At 38.1% G+C, this 19,597-nt stretch overlaps 1 protein-coding gene across 2 annotated transcripts; it reads left to right on the top strand.

Annotated features, from left to right (window-relative positions):
* Window positions 1–1,032: 1,032 nt before the first annotated feature.
* On the top strand, window positions 1,033–19,521 carry LOC130911093 (E3 ubiquitin-protein ligase rnf168-like). Of its 2 annotated transcripts, none has more exons than XM_057828805.1 (8): window positions 1,033–1,387; window positions 3,670–3,905; window positions 7,017–7,215; window positions 7,303–7,367; window positions 9,351–9,497; window positions 10,999–11,078; window positions 11,216–11,303; window positions 18,289–19,520. In XM_057828805.1, exons 2-8 carry the CDS (start codon window positions 3,729–3,731, stop codon window positions 18,811–18,813), a joined length of 1,281 nt encoding a protein of 426 aa, XP_057684788.1. In that variant the 5' UTR covers window positions 1,033–1,387; window positions 3,670–3,728; the 3' UTR covers window positions 18,814–19,520. The 2 variants fall into 2 exon arrangements, with proteins under 2 accessions (XP_057684788.1, XP_057684789.1); XM_057828806.1 differs by having other exon boundaries at window positions 1,046–1,145; window positions 18,289–19,521.
* Window positions 19,522–19,597: the final 76 nt, after the last annotated feature.

A 19,597-nucleotide genomic window follows, 5' to 3' on the forward strand; every position in this document is an offset into this window, starting at 1 on the left:
TTCTTTTCTTTGAAGGCCTCGTTTTTTCCCCTGTAAACTCTAGCTCTACTTTTGTCTCATCTGACCAGAGAACATTCTTCCAAAACGTTTTTTGGCTTTCTCAGATAAGTTTTGGCAAACTCCAGCCTGGCTTTTTTATGTCTCTGGGTCAGAAGTGGGGTCTTCCTGGCTATCCTACCATAGAGTCCCTTTTCATTCAGATGTCAAAGGATAGTACGGGTTGACACCGTTGTACACTCGGACTGCGGGGCAGCTTGAACTTGTTTGGATGTTAGTCGAGGTTCTTTATGCACCATCGGTACTATCTTTCGTTGAAATCCCTTGTCAATTTTTCTTTTCCGTCCACATCTAGGGAGGTTAGCCCCAGTGCCATGGGCTTTACACTTATTGATGACACTGCGCATGGTAGTCTTGAGATTGCCCATGCTTCCTCACAATTTTGCTTCTCAATTCCTCAGACAGTTCTTTGGTCTTCTTTCTTTTCTCCATGCTCACTTTGGTACACACATGGACACGGGACAGAGGTTGAGTCAACTTTAATCCATTTTAACAGGCTGCCAGTGTGATCTAGTCATTGCCACCACCTGTTATGCGCAACAGGTTAGAAACAGGTGCTGTTAATTACACAAACTGGAGAAGCATCACATCATTTTTCAAAGAATTACACAAACTGGAGAAGCATCACAGGATTTGTCAAGCCCATTTTTGGCGTTTTGTGTAAAATGTTTTTTTTTTTTTTCATTCTCTTTTGTGTTTTTCATTGCAAGCAAAATAAATGAAGATATTACTACTTTCAGGATAATCTGAAAGAATTGCAGGGGTGCCAATACTTTTCAGACCTTGAGTTAACTTGTTCCCTGTCGACGGGTTTGCGTAAACATGCCACATTTGCGTTTGTATAAAAAATACGACTGTCACTTTCGTGGTAGTAAGTAACTGTATTTCCCACAAAGATGATATATAGACCTGTTTGATTCATCACAGTGTTTGTTTGCATGAAAATAGCTGACATAAAAAGACATGCTCTCACGGTGTCAACTCAAACACTTGTCATCAGCTTTTCCCGACACTTCGTCATACTTTACGACGTTTTCACTCGGATGTGTAGCGCGCATGCGCACGGCGTCCCTAGCTGGATTGGGCGGGTAATGGCAGAGATTTCTCACAACCAAAATAATATTAAAAAAGTAATTTGTCGGGGTTGGGGGTAAAGTATATCAATTTTAACGTTTTATAGCAGCGCTTTGGTGCTTGTTCGTCAGAGTGGGAATTATGTGGTGGCCTTGTTAGTTGGTGTAGCTTCGGAGCTAATAGCTCACTTGGCATGTTTGGGTCCAGCAGTTAGTTTATTTGCTATCAAAAGCAGTGAGAGAGCATAACTCAACAGGTAATACACCTTTGTACAATAAGGTTTTAATATAAACATCTGTTCTAATCTGTCACAGTTTGTAATTCTGAAATTTGCGACTAGTTCCAATTGAGGCTAAGTTGACTGCTTTGCTAAATTTAGCAGCTACGTTTTGAACGTCATTTACTGTAGTTTACTTTTTTCTCAACTGGACGTCTTGTTTGGGCGTTTTTCTTGCTAATTTGCTTAGGATGTTGAGGAATGTTGGCCTGGATAATTGAAGGTAAACAGGAAAACGTATGTACAGTCCGCCCTTGTTATTCGCGGGGGTTACGATTCGAGACTGGCCGCGAAAAGCAATATTTCGCGAATAGTAGACAGCCCTCCCGATGAGAAATGTTTAATAACCCTTTCTTGCCAAATGTATCACATTTGATACACTTAGAATTTCATGATTTTGAGACTAATTCAGAATTGTGAAATATCTTTCCTCAATAAAAAAAAATGGTTGCAAGTCAACTCATGCATCTGCATGTTCCATGAGAAAAAAAACAGGATTTAGCAAGGGTTATAGATATTAGAGCGCGTATTACACATTTTAATTTGTTTTTCTTTTTTACAAATTTAAAAAAAAAGGTTTAATTAAGACCTTATTTTTCAAATTTCGTGATTCTCTGACAATTGCTTCATATCGCAGGCATTAAGAGTTACCAGTAAAATAGTTTTAAGACTGTCATCCTTTTAATCTTCGTAGGGCACTCATTGAACTCATTGGTTTCCATTGGAAGTGCTTCATCTTGACTGGGAAGGCTCGGAGTTATCATTTCGATGAAACATGAGCATTCACAGCTAGCTCTTCCAGTTTAGTGGCGTACTGCAAGCAACTCGTCACTTTTGCTCATTAACATTCATGACGTTAGCAGCTGTTGCTAGGTGGGTCAACCTCTTGTTTGTCCCTAATAGTAAATGAATGGAAATAGTGTACGGACGAGATGTTTACTGAGCTAAACCTAACAATTCTGTCCGAAAATGATGTCCCTGGTGCCAAATTCATTGATAAAGATGTGGAAGAACATACAAATATTCAGTTAAAGAGATGGCTTGAGTGTCGAGGGCTGAAAAAGACGAGCCGACCTGATCCAGAGTTAGCTTTGTTATTGACACGTTTTTCTTGTGTGCATTGCCTTACGCCACTGACAATGACATTCTCCTGTTTCAACAATCTATCGTTTGCCCATATGCCCTGTCTTTCTTATATATTATATTCACTGGTTGTCTGATGTCTCTGACCGTTCTTACATTGCTATTTTTGTATAGCAATTGCAAATGCTACTCAGTGACAGCTAGCAAACTCTTATAATGTTTTCTTATATTTTTTCTCATGAATAACAAATCTTAATTCTATAATTTACTTCCACTTCCCCCTTCCTAAAGTTGTTTTTTTTTTTTTTTTACAAGAGAAAAGGTAACAGTTTTCAGGTCATTCATTGTCAGACAGAAGCAGCACACCAAAACGCCACAGTAAAAAAAAAATATTAAAATGGCCTAACCCTTCGTCCTCTAAAGGACCGTGGCCCCCAACAAATGTTCACCTTGCTGACGTTAAACTGGTCTTTTGGACGTCCGCGCAAGTTGATCCATTTTTCACATTTTTCCCTCTGAGTTTTTGGTTTCGGGAAATGTATGAAGAAAACATATGTCGTAATGTCTAGAGTCGTTTCTACAAGTTCCATAGCAGCAGTGTTTGATCATCATGTTCTTTTTTTGAGCGGAGAATACAAGCAGAAATAATATAGTTTGTATGCGAGGGCGTGTCTATAATGTCCCACTTTTGCGTTACGATGGCGACGTCGCAGTCTGAAAATAGAATTAGTGCGGTACGCTATTGAACTGGACGTCCTGTACTTGTCAACGGCTGGCAGCGATTCAATTGTTATTGTTATTATTATTTTAATTGATTTCTTTAAAAAGTACTGTATATTAACAAGAAAAACTGCGATAATTCTATTTATTTTAAAATGTTTGTTGTTTTTTAATTTATTAAACAGGGAGGTTTTCGAAAAAATGTTGGTCATTAATGCTTTTGTATTATGTATCAACTTTAAAGTGTTATTTTTCCAATAACTGTATTTTAGTGTATATGTTTTATTCATTCTAAATTCATTTTTATTAATTGTACAAATTCATTTATTCATACCAAATATTTAATAATGTTGATTGATAATAAAATATCGGAATCTGCTCATTTTCGCTCAACAATGTTTCTGAGGAGTGAACGATTTAATTTGATTGAACCGTTTCTGTTTATTTATGATTAATAGCAGCCGTGTTTGCTGTGGAGGCCTCCCTGCACTGCCCACCCTGAGGGGGAGGAGAAAAAATGATGTTACCAGATTCGGACGCAGACACGGTGGCTCAAAATGCTTCGGGCGGTCAAGGCAAAGAGGGCGAGGGAAAGAAAGAGGAAACGCTGTCCCTGGATGACTGTCGATGTCCAGTGTGCTTGGAGATGTTTCTGGAGCCGGTGACGCTACCTTGCGAGCATACCTTTTGCAAGGTAAACACATGTATGAATTGAATTCTCACCAGTCAGTCAATCACATTCATTTCACGATGGGTCGACTCATCGGCTCATACTCAATTTAAATGGCCTTTTAGCGCAAAATCAGGGTACCCGCGGGTTATTAAAAGTATTTTTAAAAAGCATTGAATTTAGTTTTCCATTATTAAAGGTATTAAAAGTGTTGAATTAGCTGTTGTAAGTCTGGAATTTTTTCACCGTGGTCTTAATTTTCAAGAACATCTCAGTGCAACCTAAATTATATCCGTGACAAAGTTTAAAAAAAAAAAAAATCCATAACGAAGATGACGCATAGAATTTTTACGATGCACTGCACTACAAATCGAAATGCAACTCGTGCGTGCCAAACCACCACAACCGGCAAAACGGAGAATCCATCCACCTCTGCATCGGGAATGCGTCCTTTTTGTCGGTAGAACGAAAACCCTGCAGGCAGAAGTATTGTGGATTCCGAACACCAAAACAGACCACCATTCATATACTTCAAATGAGTCCATTGGTGATCTGTTTCGGATATTACGTCATTTTTGTTTGGCATCGGCTGTCACAATGTTGGTGATATTGCGTTTTGTTCCAGATGTTTAAATAGTCTACATATTTTTATGACCATTGTAAATGCATTTAGACAATGAAATAACGCTGGAAAAGTTTGTTAAACATAATGTTGCCCAAATCGTGTTTTTTTTTCCGGAGGGAGCATTCCCGACTTCGTAACTGCAGCCAATTTAAGCTCATCAAAACTTCAAGATAGAGGTAAAATCGGGCCTAAAAAGCCCAGCCCGACCCGAACTGATCCGCGGGTATTAAAGCCCGACCCGCGTGTTGTGTGATAACATTTGTAACGATGTCTGCATAAAAGCCTGTCTTTTATAACAAATTCGCAGTTGGCAGAAAAAAAAACGCACATTTTCTTAATGTTTAAATAGACTACATATTTTTATGATCATTATAAATTTATTTACACAACGAAATAACGCTGGAAAAGTTTGTTAAATATAAATAAACAGATGCGGTTTTGCGCAGAGGGGAAGATTAAAAAAGGCGTATAGGCACGCTCTGGCTCTGCAAAGACCATACAGTGCCTTCTTTTTTTTTATCCAAATTATTTATTTTATAACAAGTATTCCTTAGTTTATCATTCATACATCGTTAATATGTAGTTATTTCAAAAAGTTAGCGAGAAAGAACCCTGGCCCGGCCCGACGTAATAATTGACATTTTAATTTTGGTCATGTTTTCAGTTTAATTTAGCTGTTTCCAGCTTGCTATGTTTATAATTGCGATGTTTGTTTACCGCTTTTCCTCTTACTGCGAAGAGGGAGGAAGTTACATTGGCCGCCGCGATGATATTTAAGTCATCAGCCATCTGCTGTGACCCGGGAATTTAACGCCTGCTTTCACGCACACTGCTTCCCATGTCAGTCGACACGGGAAATTGTTTTCACACACAACTGCTGCACGGTTAAGTCCCGCGATATTCACGTTGTTTTGGAGTATGTGATAGGGGCTCAAGTTACATCCAGATACTTTAGGTTGCAGTTTATGGGTCATGCGAAGGCAGTGGACCTGCTTAAACATGTCGGTTTGCCTTTTGAATGAATGTGAATTTTGCCGTTTTAACTCGAGAGTTAGCCATGTTCACTGGGGTCTTGGCAGATGCACTAGCGGCTAGCCTGTTACAGAAGATGGCTGGTCTGATCCTGTCCTCCTCTTTTTGTCCATAATTATTGTGTGCGTGTGTGTGTTTAAAAAAATTCTGACTGACTTTATAATGTTACTTTAAATGTGTTTTAATTGTATCTTCAATATATGTGCATTCTTTTGTCAAACACACTTAGTAATTGAGGTTAAATTTGATGTTCAGTGCTTTATTTATTTAATATGATTCAATATGATCTAAATAATGGGTGCGAGAAAAGAATTAATTTTCAGTTGAAATGGCATTAAAAAAGGTCTTAAAAGTCTTGAATTTAGATGGATCAATCCTGGGAGGACCCTGAAAATGTACATTTGAACCAAAAGTATGTAATGAGAACAATTGGAAGGGATGTCTGCAAATATTTCATTTTGATTAATTCGGAAGATTAACATTTTTCACGGAGGACAAGAAACATTAGAGAATATGAACTTTTTTCCCAACAAAATGTTATTAACCGTTTTCAAATACAAAAAACATGGCAGAATATAAAACCTACAAACTGACATAGCAGCAAGGCACATCAATACAAAATTTTAAAACTTATCAGACCTGTGTGTTCAGATATCCTTTCTACATATACACTGCTAGCCAAAAGTATTGGCACCCCTGCAATTCTGTCAGATAATGCTCAATTTCTCCCAGAAAATGATTGCAAATTCTAATACATGTACTAACTCCGCCGTCGTCTGTCATTCTGCATCAAGTTCCACCTTGCTGTCGGCCGCAGTCAGGTATGATTGTTTTTTTTATCTAGCAGCATGAGTTGAACATGATATTTACTCTTCGGTACATTTCTCATTGCGCCCCGAAGACCGCGCCGCCTGTGTTTTAGTTCTGCTTTACCTGGTATAATTCAATAATCGGAATTTGGGTGTTTGTGAATCGTTCTCGAATCTTCCACGGCCGAATCGCGAATAATCTAACAATCGGAAATTTCGTACGCCTCTACAGTAGACCCAGTCTAAAAACAAAACACGAAAAAACAGAGCTACGGCGTCAGTCGAGGGAAAAAAAATGTAAAACTCGCAATTGACACCTTGTGATGTATTTAAATCACTACCTTACATAGTTTGAGTGACTGAGAAGTACGGCAGCGTGGCCCTGTGACGTCACCGCCCTGCGACGTCAACAACAATAGGGAGCTGCTAGTTTATTTTTTGCTTTAAAATTTTGCAAAATTTATTAAAAGGAAAAATTAGGAGGGGTTTTAATATCAAATTATTACTCTTACTAACATTTATCTTTTAAAAACTACATGTCTTTTTATCCGTGGTTCCCTTTAAATTCAGGTGCGCCTTATAGTGGGAAAATTACAGTAATTGTTGCAATTCTAGCAAAGATTCCTTCTGCTAGGATGCGCATGATAAAGTTGTGTCTTTCCCTTTAAGGTCTGCTTCCTGGAGTCTGTAGACAAGAGCACTCTGTGTTGCCCCATGTGCCGCAAGCGCGTATCCACGTGGGCCCGCCTGAACAACAGGAACAAGACACTGGTCAACGAGCAGCTCTGGACGCAGATCCGGAACAGCTTTCCGCAGCACTGCCAGAGACGCCTCAGTGGGCAGGACGTCATCAACAACGACCTGGCCGGTACGCGCTGCATCCCGTGATACGCAGTAGTGTGTCGTGACGGATATTGTGGCCTCACTTGTGTTTGTGTGTCTTTTTGTGCTTTAGTTTTTGTCCCAAGGGTGAGTGAGCCTGGAGAGCTGAGACAAGAATATCAGGATCAAATGAGCAAAGTAAGTATCATCTCCAGCAGGTCATAAACTCACTAGTAGGCACTGAATTTTGTCTGATAGGTTTCTTAAATTCCTAAAATTTTGGCAAATTGTTCAAACTCGATTTAGTCCGCTTCATTGTTTCGTGTAACCCGTGAAAGTGAGTTATCTGCATAAAAATACATTTGAAATACGTCTTCCGTAGTCCACAATGAAAAATAATGATAAAAAAAAATATATATATTTTTTTTAAAATTTAAAATGAACTTTTAAAAAAAATATTTACCCATTTTTTTACTTTTTGTAATCTAAAAATAAAAGAATATTTCCTGTTTTCCCTTGTTTTCTTTTTTAATTAAAGCATTTAAATACAAAATATATTTACATTTTCAACTTAAAAATAAAATAAAATCTGTTTTTATCTAATTTATCAAATACAAATTAATTTAAAAATTAAATCTTTAAAAAATATAAATAATTAAAAATGAACCAATTTTTCCCTTTTGTTTTATTAAAAACCAAATAGTTTTCCCTTTTTTAATTTAAAAATAAAAGAATATTTCCTGTTTTCCCTTGTTCTCTTTTTTAATTAATGCATTTGAATATAAAGAATGTTTACATTTTCAACTTAAAAAATTAATAAAATCTGTGCCTAATTTATGAAATACAAATTAAAATTTTTCTTTTTAAAATAATAAATAAAAATATTTACCCATTTTTCCCTTTTGTTTTATTAAAAACCAAATAGTTTTTCCCTTTTCTTAATTTAAAAATAAATAAAAGAACACTTCCTGTTTTCCCTTGTTCTCTTTTTTAATTAATGCATTTAAATATAAATATTTACATTTTCAACTTAAAAAAAAATAAAATCTGTTTTTATTTAATTTATGAAATACAAATTAATAAAAAAAAATCTTTGAAAAAATAATAAATACTCAATATATTTACCCATTTTCCCCTTTTGCTTTATTAAAAACCAAATCGTTTTTCCCTTTTTTAATTTCAAAATAATTTCTAAAATATTTCCTGTTTTCCTTTGTTCTCTTTTTTTAATGAATGCATTTAAATATAAAGAATATATACTAGAGCTGTCAAACGATTAAAATTTTTAATCAAATTAATTACAGCTTAAAAATTAATTAATCGTAATTAATCGCAATTCAAACCATCTATGAAATATGAAATATTTTTCTGTAAATTATTGTTGGAACGAAAAGATAAGACACAAGACAGATATATACATTCAACATACGGTACATAAGAACTGTATTTGTTTATTATAACAATAAATCAACAAGATGGCATTCACATTATTAACATTCTCTTAAAGCGATCCATGGATAGAAAAACTTGTAGTTCTTAAAAGATAAATGTTAGTACAAGTTGTAGAAATTTTATATTAAAACCCCTCTTAATGTTTTCGTTTTATTAAAATTTGTAAAATTTTCAATCAAAAAATATTCTAGTAGCTCTCCATTGTTGATGTCATTACACCATGCTCACTCCCCAAACCCATAAAATCATTTGGACCCTAGCGCCAGCAGAGGGCGCCAAACAACAAAAAACAAGTAACAAGCGGACATTACATTGTCATTTTAATCTGAGCGGGGCATGTGCGTTAATTGCGTCAAATATTTTAACGTGATTAATTGAAAACATTAATTGCCGCCCGTTAACGCGATAATTTTGACAGCGCCAAAATATACATTTTCAATTTAAAGAAAAAAAAACTTTTTTAAAAATCTAATCTATAAAATACAAATTAATTAAAAAAAAAAAATAATAATAATACATAAAAAGAATTTCAATTTTTCCCCTTTTAATATATAAAACAAAATTTAAAAATTCCTGGGTTTCCCTTTTTTTATTGAAATACATGTAAATAAAAAAAATAAATTACAAACCAATGAAAGTACATTAAAAACTATATCGATAGCTTTTCCCTTCTTTCATGAATCCATGGAAATTGTTAGAAAAATTAAATGAATATTGGTGTCGTCGTAGCTGTGGGAGGAAAAGCGAAAGCTAGACGAGGAGGAGCGACGCGCCAGTGAGGAGTTCATCCAAAGACTCCTGGCTGAGGAGGAGGAAAAAGAGAAGCGCATTAGGCTACAGGATGAGATCCTGGCCAGAGTGCTCAGCAGTGAACTGGTAGGTGATGACTGTTTATTATATTCCTTCTTGCTTGCATGCACAGGGCTATACAGTGCGACCATTTTGCTTGCGTATGGGGCCTAAAAATAATTTGGTTCGAGTAAAGAAAAAAGAATGGGAGCACAAGTGCGTGCACAGGTTTTACCCTTTTAATTTGCATTTTGCACCTATAATATATTTGAAAATGTCATGATGCCCATTTACATTACATTACAATAAATGATTAGTTATTTTAGAGCTAACGATTCTTACAGGCTCTGTATGGCTCCGATAGGGCTTTTGATAATCTGTGTGGCCATTAAGACGCGGACTAAAACGTAGCGGCGGAAAACACTCAGGTGACTTTAAAGTTCCGCTCTGAGACCTCCAAGTTAGCCAACTTTTAAAATTTTAAAAATACTCTTCTGAAATAGCAACGAGTGACGTCAAATGCTATGGTAGAAGTAGGACGCGACGATTCAGGTCAAAAACACCCCATAAAAAACTTAAACGTTACGTCAATGTCAGTATATTAAGGTTATCACAGTCTTAACCCAGAAATACATTCATTAACTTCAAATGCCTTTCTGTGGGTTTTTCTCCCGTCCCGTTTTTCTCTTCGTCCCATCTCTGCGCCGAGTCGACGTACCAGCCGCAAGCTTTCAGTAGAACTGATACACTTTTCAAAATAAAACGTGAAAAGGAACAGTTTGTATTTTAGGTGCTATTTCAGACGACTTATCGCAAATAGTGCGTACAGATGAGCTTCACAATACATTTAGACGTCATGTTAAATTATACAAATGATAAATTAGTGGATTTTTAAATCTTAAAAAAAAAAAAAAAAACTAATTTGCAAGCCGTGGCGGCTTTTATTTTGGTGTGGTGGCCCGTCACAATATTTCAAATGTAGGGGAAACGCTGCTTATGCCAATAAACGGCGCGGTCTAATGAACGCCTGTGTCCACTCGCCTTTCTCTGCCTCTTAGCTCTCAATGTGCAAAAATCGGCGTCATTGTAATCTGTTTGAGGCAATGCATGAGCGGGTCATCCCGCGCATGCGTTAAATGCGTTAAATATTTTAACGTGATTAATTAAAAAAAAAAATTTTTTTACCGCCCGTTAACGTGATAAATTTGACAGCACTAAAATATATATATAAATGTCGAAATAAATATTGAAATAAATAAATAAAAATTGAAATAGAAGCTTTTTAATGACATATTTAGTAATTTTTTTCGTGTATTCATTTATTGAATTTTTGCACTCCTGGTCCTCCATACAAGAAGCCGCCATGTATGTAAAACAAATCCAGCTTAGAAGAACCAAACAAAAATAGCATTGTTCTAAACATAAATTGCATGCCAGGTGTTACATAAAAAGGGGGGGGGCGAGAGGTGAAGGGAGTGAGAATCTACTCCTGATTCATGCTGTAGCGTGCGCCTGTGCGCCTAATGAATAATAAAAGAGCTTATCGTACAGCCCTAATGCACTTTTTTTTTTTTTTTTTTTTTAAAAGAACAGCAAACCTATTTCCCACAAAAAACCCGCTGTCGTCACACCAGCCCGCAAGAAGGTGAACGTAGGACAGATAGAAAAGTAAGGTGCTTATTTTCCAATCCAAAGAGACCTCAATCATTTTGATTGTCATTTTTTTAAATTGAACTATTGAAATAAAGTAACGATATTATGTCATCACATTTTTTTCACACCCCTTTTTTGTTGTGTGCGCAAAGGTTCTTGTATCGACTTCCGTCCAAGTCGAGCCCGTCAGACTGCAGCCCGGCGATCACTTTGATTTCAAACAGGGACGGTCAAAGATATGTGAGTATGAATTGTTTTATTGATGTTGCAAAACTAGAAAAATCTGTCGCCTTCACTAATGAAAAAGTCAGGAGTTTACTATTATTATTTTTTTCTATAATTATTAATTCAATGTAAATAAATACAATGCAAATGAATATGGCGGAAAACACTCAGGTGACTTGAAGGTTCGTGCTGAGATCCCCAATTTGGCCAGATTTCAAAATTGTCCTACTGTGTATCACAAAAGTGAGTATACCCCTCGCATTTCTGCAGATATTTAAGTAACCTTTTCATAGGACAACACTGACAAAATGACACTTTGACACAATGAAAAGTAGTCTGTGTGCAGCTTATATAATAAGTTAATTTATTTTCCCCTCAAAATAACTCAAAATATAGCCATTATTACTATCTAAACCTCTGGCAACAAAAGTGAGTACACCGCATGGGAACTACGTACACCCCTAAATGTCCAAATCGAGTACTGCTTGTCACTTTACCTCCAAAATGTCATGTGACTCGTTACAGGAGTGCTGTCAGCATTGCTGCAGAGATTGAGGCATGACACACTTATCTTTGTACTCCTCACCTGGTCGCCGTCACACATGCTTCAGACCATCGGAACTAGTGTTGCACTGATACCATTTTTTGGGCCCGATACAGATACCTAGCTGTGCAGTATCGGCCGATACCACTCTGTTAGCAAAAAAAAAAAAAAAAAAAAATTATATATATATATATATATATATATATATATATATATATATATATATATACACACACACACACACACACATATGTATGTGTATATATGTACGTATAAGGGATGCAACGATACAGTTAAGTCATGGTTCGGTATGATTTTTGATACAATTCAATACATTTAATGTGCTGAAACAGAAAATACAACTGTTATTATTATTATTATTTTTTTATTTATTTGCTAACAAGCAAAAATAACATCATACAAACAAGCATTTTAGTGCGTAATATTTATGTGTTTACTTCTTACTGATCTGAAGAAATTTTGTATATAAGTGCTGAGAACAATCTTTACTGTTTGTAAAGTGGGGCACACTGTTGATTGCTGCAGCTCTTAGCAGCTATATTTACCATATAAGCACAACATCCTATTTGTTTTCCGATTTCATCTGTAACATGTATTGAATCAACAGTATTTGCAGCATTATCTATAGTCATTGGTATGGATTGATTTGGCCTGCTTAACTTCCATTCAGTCATGGCGGTTTCTAATTCATCAATGTTGTATATGGACTACGCGTCGCTCTGGGCTCACGCAGCTAATGGCATGGGATCTAATGTTGCACATCTAGGTTGCTATTTGATGACATCTAGTGTGCGCGCGCGAGAGTTGGCATGGGATCTAACATAGGACATCTAGGTTGCTATTTGATGATATCTAGTGTGCGCGCTGCGCCGCTTGAGTGTTGTCTGGTCACAGAAGTCACTTCTGCTCATTACTTCACAACACATATGACAATCGACTTTCATAAACAGGACGAGTTTGAAGTACGGCGCTCTTAATTTGCCACTCAATGGTTCATCATGAAACCATGAGTTTGCTTAGTGTCCCACGGTTTTAAGCTTTCTGATCCCATTGGCGCCATAATATCAGGCGTTAGCTTACGCATGCTAATCGTTTGTGAATGCCATATTAGATAAGCAGCGTAACATCGCGGATATGCGTTGTAGATGATATCCTAAAAATTGAAGACGAAGGAGTTAATTTCGTTTGGTAATTTCGAGACAAAAATATACAGATGTCATGCAACGGGATTTGGGAAGTTAGGTCACGTGGGGAGGACAGTACATTTGCGTTCAAGTGATGGCAGTGGTTGGTATCGGCGCCCTAAATGTTGGTACTCGTCGATACCGATACCACCAATTCGGGCCGGATTGGCGCCCCCTGCCGATACTGGTATCGGTATCGGTGCAACTTTAATCGGAACCAAACAAATTTATCTCCGTCTCATCAGACCATAGGACATGGTTCCAGTAATCCGTGTGCTTTGTTGACATGTCTTCAGCAAACTGTTTGCGGGCTCTCTTGTGTACCGTCTTCTGAAGAGGCTTCCTCCTGGGGTGACAGCCATGCACACCAATTTGATGTAGAGTGCGACGAATGGTCTGAGCATTAACAGGCTGACCCCCTACCTCTTCAATTTCTGCAGCAATGGTGACAGCACTCCTGTAACGAGTCACATGACATTTTGGTGGAAAAATGACAAGCAGTACTCAATTTGGACATTTTGGGATTTATTTTTCGCATCACGCCAGCCAAACGGCTGCAGAAAAATCTTTCTGTATGATGGAGAGGCTTGTGAGCCTTTTTGGGGTTTCAAAGGGTTCCCATTCACCGGTGGATATTGGCCAAAACAAACCCTACTACTGTGGGACCATGGAACTTACGAGGAAGTGAGTAAACATTGTTTTGTATGATGTCAAATACTGGGATCATTTTAGTTTGTAGGTGGCTCGCATTGTGTGGCTGACGTGCTCCTTGTCCCCTCGGCCGACGACCGGCGGCTTGTCGCACATTCCCCCTGCAGGGAGAGCACTATACTCGGCTTATTGCCCTCTTCATGTGCCCTATGTTCTGTTAAATTTTCCGACCGATCAGAAATTGCAACTTTGTGTTAAAAATAGCCGCGAATACAGCGATTACAAAGTAAACACCACAAACTTTCATTAAATAAAGGACTACTTACATTTGATCATGGATGGACATGTAAGAAGCTCTCCTCATACACATTAGCTGCACATGTTAGCTGCACAACAACTGCAGCCGCTCTCGTATGACTCTCGCTGTTTACGCCTTCGCCGTGTAGTAAAGCATTATTTTGCCATATTCGTGTTGACCATTTGGCAGCTACACACTCCTGTGACGTCGGCCGGTTTGTTCAGCGTTCATTGTCCAGCTGCTTCCCCAGCGAGCTCTCCTGTCCGTAGTAGTAGGGGAACGAGCTGTAAATCGCTCTCCGCCGGGCGGTTTGTCGATCGGCGAAGACAATCGACAACCCAGTCGTCATGTGAAATGATCCGGGCTAGTTTTGTGTGATTTTCCGCTTCGAAGACTTAAAAACATCAGTCGGTTCGGGTTAGCGTGTCGGCTAGCTGTAACGCCTCTTGGTTTGTTTATATTCTCCGAAGCCGGGTAAGGGAAATGACATAAGCCCGATTTAGGTGGCATAAAATATCGTTCGGGAGGTGTGACAGTAAAGGTAAAGACGACAGCTTTGACCATGATGGAGTAATTTTGCCATGTCGTCCTGAATAAGTGCATTTTTATTATTTCATATTCCATTTAGCACAAGACTTATTTGTCATGACCATGCCCTTTATTTAGCTATTGGGGAAAATTACTTGGATAAAAAGAATATCCTGTAAAAATATTGGAGTAGAGAGACTGAAACAATGACATTTTGCGGCTCTATTCATCACGTTTTCCTCGTTCTGAATAATTCCCCCTCAACAGGCTGACTGGTCCTTCTCAAGCCATTTATTTAGCTATTGGGGGAAAATACTTGGATAAAAAAAATATCCTGTAAAAATATTGGAGTTGAGAGACTGAAACAATGACATTTTGCGGCTCTCTTCGTTGCCTTTTCCTCGTTGTGAATAATTCCCCCTCAATGGGCTGCATACTAAATCAGATGAAATCGTGACTCCGCAAGGCGTGGCTAACCGGCTAATTTCTCGTCATCTGCGCTTTGCTAAATTGTTGTATATAGTCGAATCGTCTCGAAATATGATTCTAATTCACAAAATAATCCTATTTATGACTTTTTTTTTCTCCATTCGTACGCACTTTAATGCACCATGAATCTGATATAGCAGCATATAGACATATTGTTCTATCAAACACAACAGTTCTTTTGGCTAAAAATACAGCAGTTTCTTTTAAAGAGGAGTGCAAGAGCAGAAAGCGCTTTTTCAGCCTTGTCTGTGTTTTCCGCATATAAAAAAATAATTTTCTTAGAAATTAAAATGGCCACAAACACTCCCGTTCCCTACTACAGACAGAATGAATGGGTATCCACGCAGTAAATTGAGCGAGCATAAAAAGGCTTTAAAAAACACAAACTATTAATCTTACAACCAAACCATTAAGGCTTGGGTCTCAAACTTCCAGCCCACGGGGCAGTATTTTGCATCATCTATAAATACCCTGGGCTTTTTTTTTCTATTTATATAAAGTGAACCCTCCTGATATAGCACAATTCGTTCCACAACCAAGCTCATAACATGAATGTGCTCGTATCATTACCTCATTTTCTCCGTGAGAAATAATTGACTTCCAGTTAATGCGTACAACACTTCCCACGAACCCCCATCTATCCATGATCTAATGCTTAATCCGTAGTCGGGTCGCGGGGCAGCAGCTTTAGCAGGGAAGTCCAGACTTCTCTCTCTCCCCAGCCACTTCAACCAGCTCCTCTGGCGGGATCCCAAGGCTTTCCTTATAATAATTCAAGGCATTTTAAGGCAAAATAATCTGAAAAAGAAATTAAAAGTATAAAATCAAGATCACGCCTACTGCGCCCTTCTCGTCGCTTCCAGTGTGGAAAAGTGTGTGTGTGGGAAAGTGTGTATATAAGTGGCACCTGAGTACAGATCGCAGATGAAGCCAAGCAGTGGGAAAAGTACGACTTATAGTAAGGAAAATTTAAGAGTAAAGTGGCATGAAAAATCATCCAAAATGTACATGGCGGAAAACACTGGTGACATGAAGTTCCGCTCTGAGACGCCCAATTTGGCCAACTTTCAAAATTATGATATGCATATGTGATACATCATTGGAAAGCTTAAAATCTCAATGTTCTGGGAGAAGAAAAATTTTGAACAGGAGGGCATTTCTAAAAAAAAAAAAAAAAAAAAATTTTTTTTAAACAGCAAAACCCTATCTGGAGGTGAGAGCACGCGAGAGCATAATTAAAGACGCCATGACTTTAACAAGATATTATCGCGTACTTACCTTGTTTCGATCCAAAAACTCCATGTAGCATGTATCACTGAGTGTCAAAATACAGCCGTGAATGGCCACGGATGGATTTTGGGGGGATTTTATGGGTTAAACATGGTAATATAACAAGGGTCGCTATGCAGAAATCGCAGACATCAAGGAGTGGTTGAGATGTTCTTTTTCATATATTTACCCTTTTAAATGTTTTTCAATTTTTCTTTCTTTGGATCAATTATTTATCATCTAACATATCGGAGAAAATGCGATAGTAACAAAAAAAATACAATTAAGCGATAGTTATTATTTAGATATCTGTGACTTTTTTACAGACACCATTTTTTTCATTGTGACGTAATCTGTTTTAAAGTTTAAAATATGCGAGTGAATAATTTTTTTAAGTCGTTTTTTTTTTTTAAACGAGATATTAGACATCGCTTAATGATTCTAAGCTAAAAATGACAGACATTTTGAATAATAAGTATAATCTCCTAGGTTTTATGGATGGGTTGAAACTAGGGCTGCAGCTATCGAATATTTTAGTAATCGAGTAATCGACTGAAAATTCTATCGATTAATCGAGTAATCGGATAAGACAAATATATTTTTAGGTGAAGAGCAATTATAAATATACATGAGAAAACAAGACATTTCATCTAATCTTGAACCATTTTCAACAATTCAACAGCCAACAATTGCATCTCAGATGTAACTAGAATAAAAAAAAGACTAATTAACTGCTTTCACTCAAAAAACCTTTAGATCTTATTAAAAAAATAATATATATACAGTGGGGAGAACAAGTATTTGATACACAGTCAATGGGAAAACCCATTGGCAGTGTATCAAATACTTGTTCTCCCCACTGTATATACCTAAAAATGCCGTTACGCTTGATAACACACATCACTTAAAAGTTAGGATTTTGTCCCACGTGTTTCAATTGAATTTCTATTTGTGTCAAGCCATTTTTAAGTTCTAGTTAAGTTTTAAGTTAGTCTAAACTGGAGGTTCTGATGGGATTTTGAGTTTTTGCAGTGTTCAAAATAAATGTATGATACAGGCTGTATTGGAGCACATTAGGGACCAGTGCTACGTGGTGTTTTATCCAGCAATGACTACTGAGCTAAAAGTGATAGTTAGCATGATTGAGTTTTTATTTTACACCCTCATCACTCCACAACGCTATGTTATGTTAAAGCCTGTATGTAAGACACATTAGCCACGCATCGACAGTGGTCCTAATTAATACAAACCTAGCCCTCCGCAGGGCTAACGATACGTGAGCTAGTGACGGTAACATTAATCTTATTTATTAGCGCTTAGCGCTCTTTATTAGCGCTTAGCGCTCTACTGCTTTAAGATGGCGGCTGTTTACGAACGCTGCCCAGACGCGGCCGAGTCTGTCATTTCGCATCTAGTTCAACATACATGTGATCTCTATGAGACTCATCAGACGCTACCTGCTATCAACGTAGCATCGTGCGGGCTAGTATTTAGCAACGTCGGCGTCGTTTGTAGCGGCTGTCGGCTGATTTTTTTTTTTTTTTTTTTGTGCTTCTTCCTCTACGCACGTGACATCAGCGCGTTGTCCCACATTAAAAGTAGTCCGAGCAAAACGTGATGCTTAGAACTGTCAAAATAAACGATTACTCGAGGTGAATAAAATTACTCGGATAAGTTTTTAAACAAGAGTTACTCGAGTTGCTCGAGTATTCGTTTCAGCTCTAGTTGAAACAAAAGCGGTTGCGCGACGTCTGTATACGGGGGGTTTGAGGGTAAAACAGACAAATTAAAAATAGTTCAGGGGCTTAATGCGCCATGAATCTGCTCTGGCAGCATATAGACATATTGTTCTTTCAAACACAGCAATTCTTTTGGCTTAAAATACAGTAGTTTCTTTTGAAGAGGGTTGCAAGTGCAGAAACTGCTTTTTCAGTCTTGTCTGTGTTTTCCGCCACATCCAGATTATTATGAAGACATGATTTTAAGACTGCTATGTCTGCAATTGGCGTTTCTTAGGAGAACATCCTCCTCTCCCGTGAGCCAAGCCCCCCTCATGCAGACATCTCGGAGCTTCAACGGGACAGAGCGGAATCTCCTAGCCCCTGTCCCGCCTCTTTTGCGGAGGAGCCGCGCCACAGTCAGAGCATTTACGCCGATGAAGGAACATCTAAAAGAAAATACCCTGAGCACGAAGAGCAGGACGACGATTCTCTTACAGAACAGGGGCGTCGCTTTTCTTCCTCTTCGTCTGCTAGCACGTCTTCGTCCGTGGCGCTGTATTCAGAATGGGAAGCCCAGCTAGCGAGCCGCCGTCAGCAGGAAGAGGCCGACCGGAAAATGGCACTATTGCTGCAGAAGGAGATCAACCAGGAGGAGAAGCAGAAAAACACAGACCGCAGGAAAGGCTCGGTCGACGCCTACCTACTCAGGCGGGACTCCCAGAGGAGAACCTCTTGGACAAATAAAACCTCCGACGAATCGACATCTTCTTCCTCCTCCTCTTCCTCTCTGGAAGCCTCAACCTCTACCCACCAAAACTAAGGCAATTCACAGTCCAACCTCATTGACAGGTTTCCTGGTTTGGGCATTTTAAGCTCCTCTCCAAAATGGACCCCGCCTTCAATGCTTTGACAGCATCTCAAAACCAGACGCCTTATTTATTAAGTGAATTTTTGCCACCATCTGGTGGCATTCCATAGAAGGGTACATGAACCCCCAGGTTTTTTGGGGGTACTACCTTCCTTTCCTCACTAAAATGTCACCTTTCAGTTTTTGGGACCTAACGCAAATATGTTATGTTGCCAGGTTTTGTGGCACTTAAGTTTCACTGCCCCATTTGGCATGAATAGATTCACCCATTTATAGTTTTTGGCGAGCACCACCCACCATCCCCGTTTTTTCTGCCATCCCTTTACCCACTCCAGGAACTACACTGATCCAACCTTGTTCATTTTTTAATTAAGTTCTGATCCGGTTCTCGGAAAGTTTTAGCCCCTGTGATGTCACTTTCTGTTTGGGCTGCTGCTACTTGTGAATTTTTGCATAAAATAAAACATAAATGTCAAAGAAATGGCTTGGTGGTTTTTATTGGATTAAAAAAGATGGCGGTTTTCACATGAGAAAAAGCGCAAATTGTGTATTTTTGCGTACAGGAAATTTTTTGGGGCTATTGACGGCACTACACGTCCAATCCATATCGCAGAAAATACATTGGACACCTGGCGTCGTCAATGGTATGGAAAGTTCAGCATGCACGGCCAGTCGTGCCAATTGAAATGGATTGGACGTCTGTCATTGTCAATGGAGGGTAATGAGTTAAATACTA

The sequence above is a fragment of the Corythoichthys intestinalis genome, unplaced genomic scaffold (assembly GCF_030265065.1).
Source record: "Corythoichthys intestinalis isolate RoL2023-P3 unplaced genomic scaffold, ASM3026506v1 HiC_scaffold_23, whole genome shotgun sequence".
NCBI lineage: Eukaryota > Metazoa > Chordata > Actinopteri > Syngnathiformes > Syngnathidae > Corythoichthys > Corythoichthys intestinalis.

Coding starts and splice junctions, on each gene's coding strand:
- LOC130911093 (XM_057828805.1), top strand. CDS start 3,729: ATGATGTTACCAGATTCGGACGCAGACACGGTGGCTCAAAATGCTTCG. Junction 3,906..7,016: donor GCGAGCATACCTTTTGCAAG/GTAAACACATGT, acceptor TTTCCCTTTAAG/GTCTGCTTCCTGGAGTCTGT. Junction 11,304..18,288: donor ACAGGGACGGTCAAAGATAT/GTGAGTATGAAT, acceptor GGCGTTTCTTAG/GAGAACATCCTCCTCTCCCG.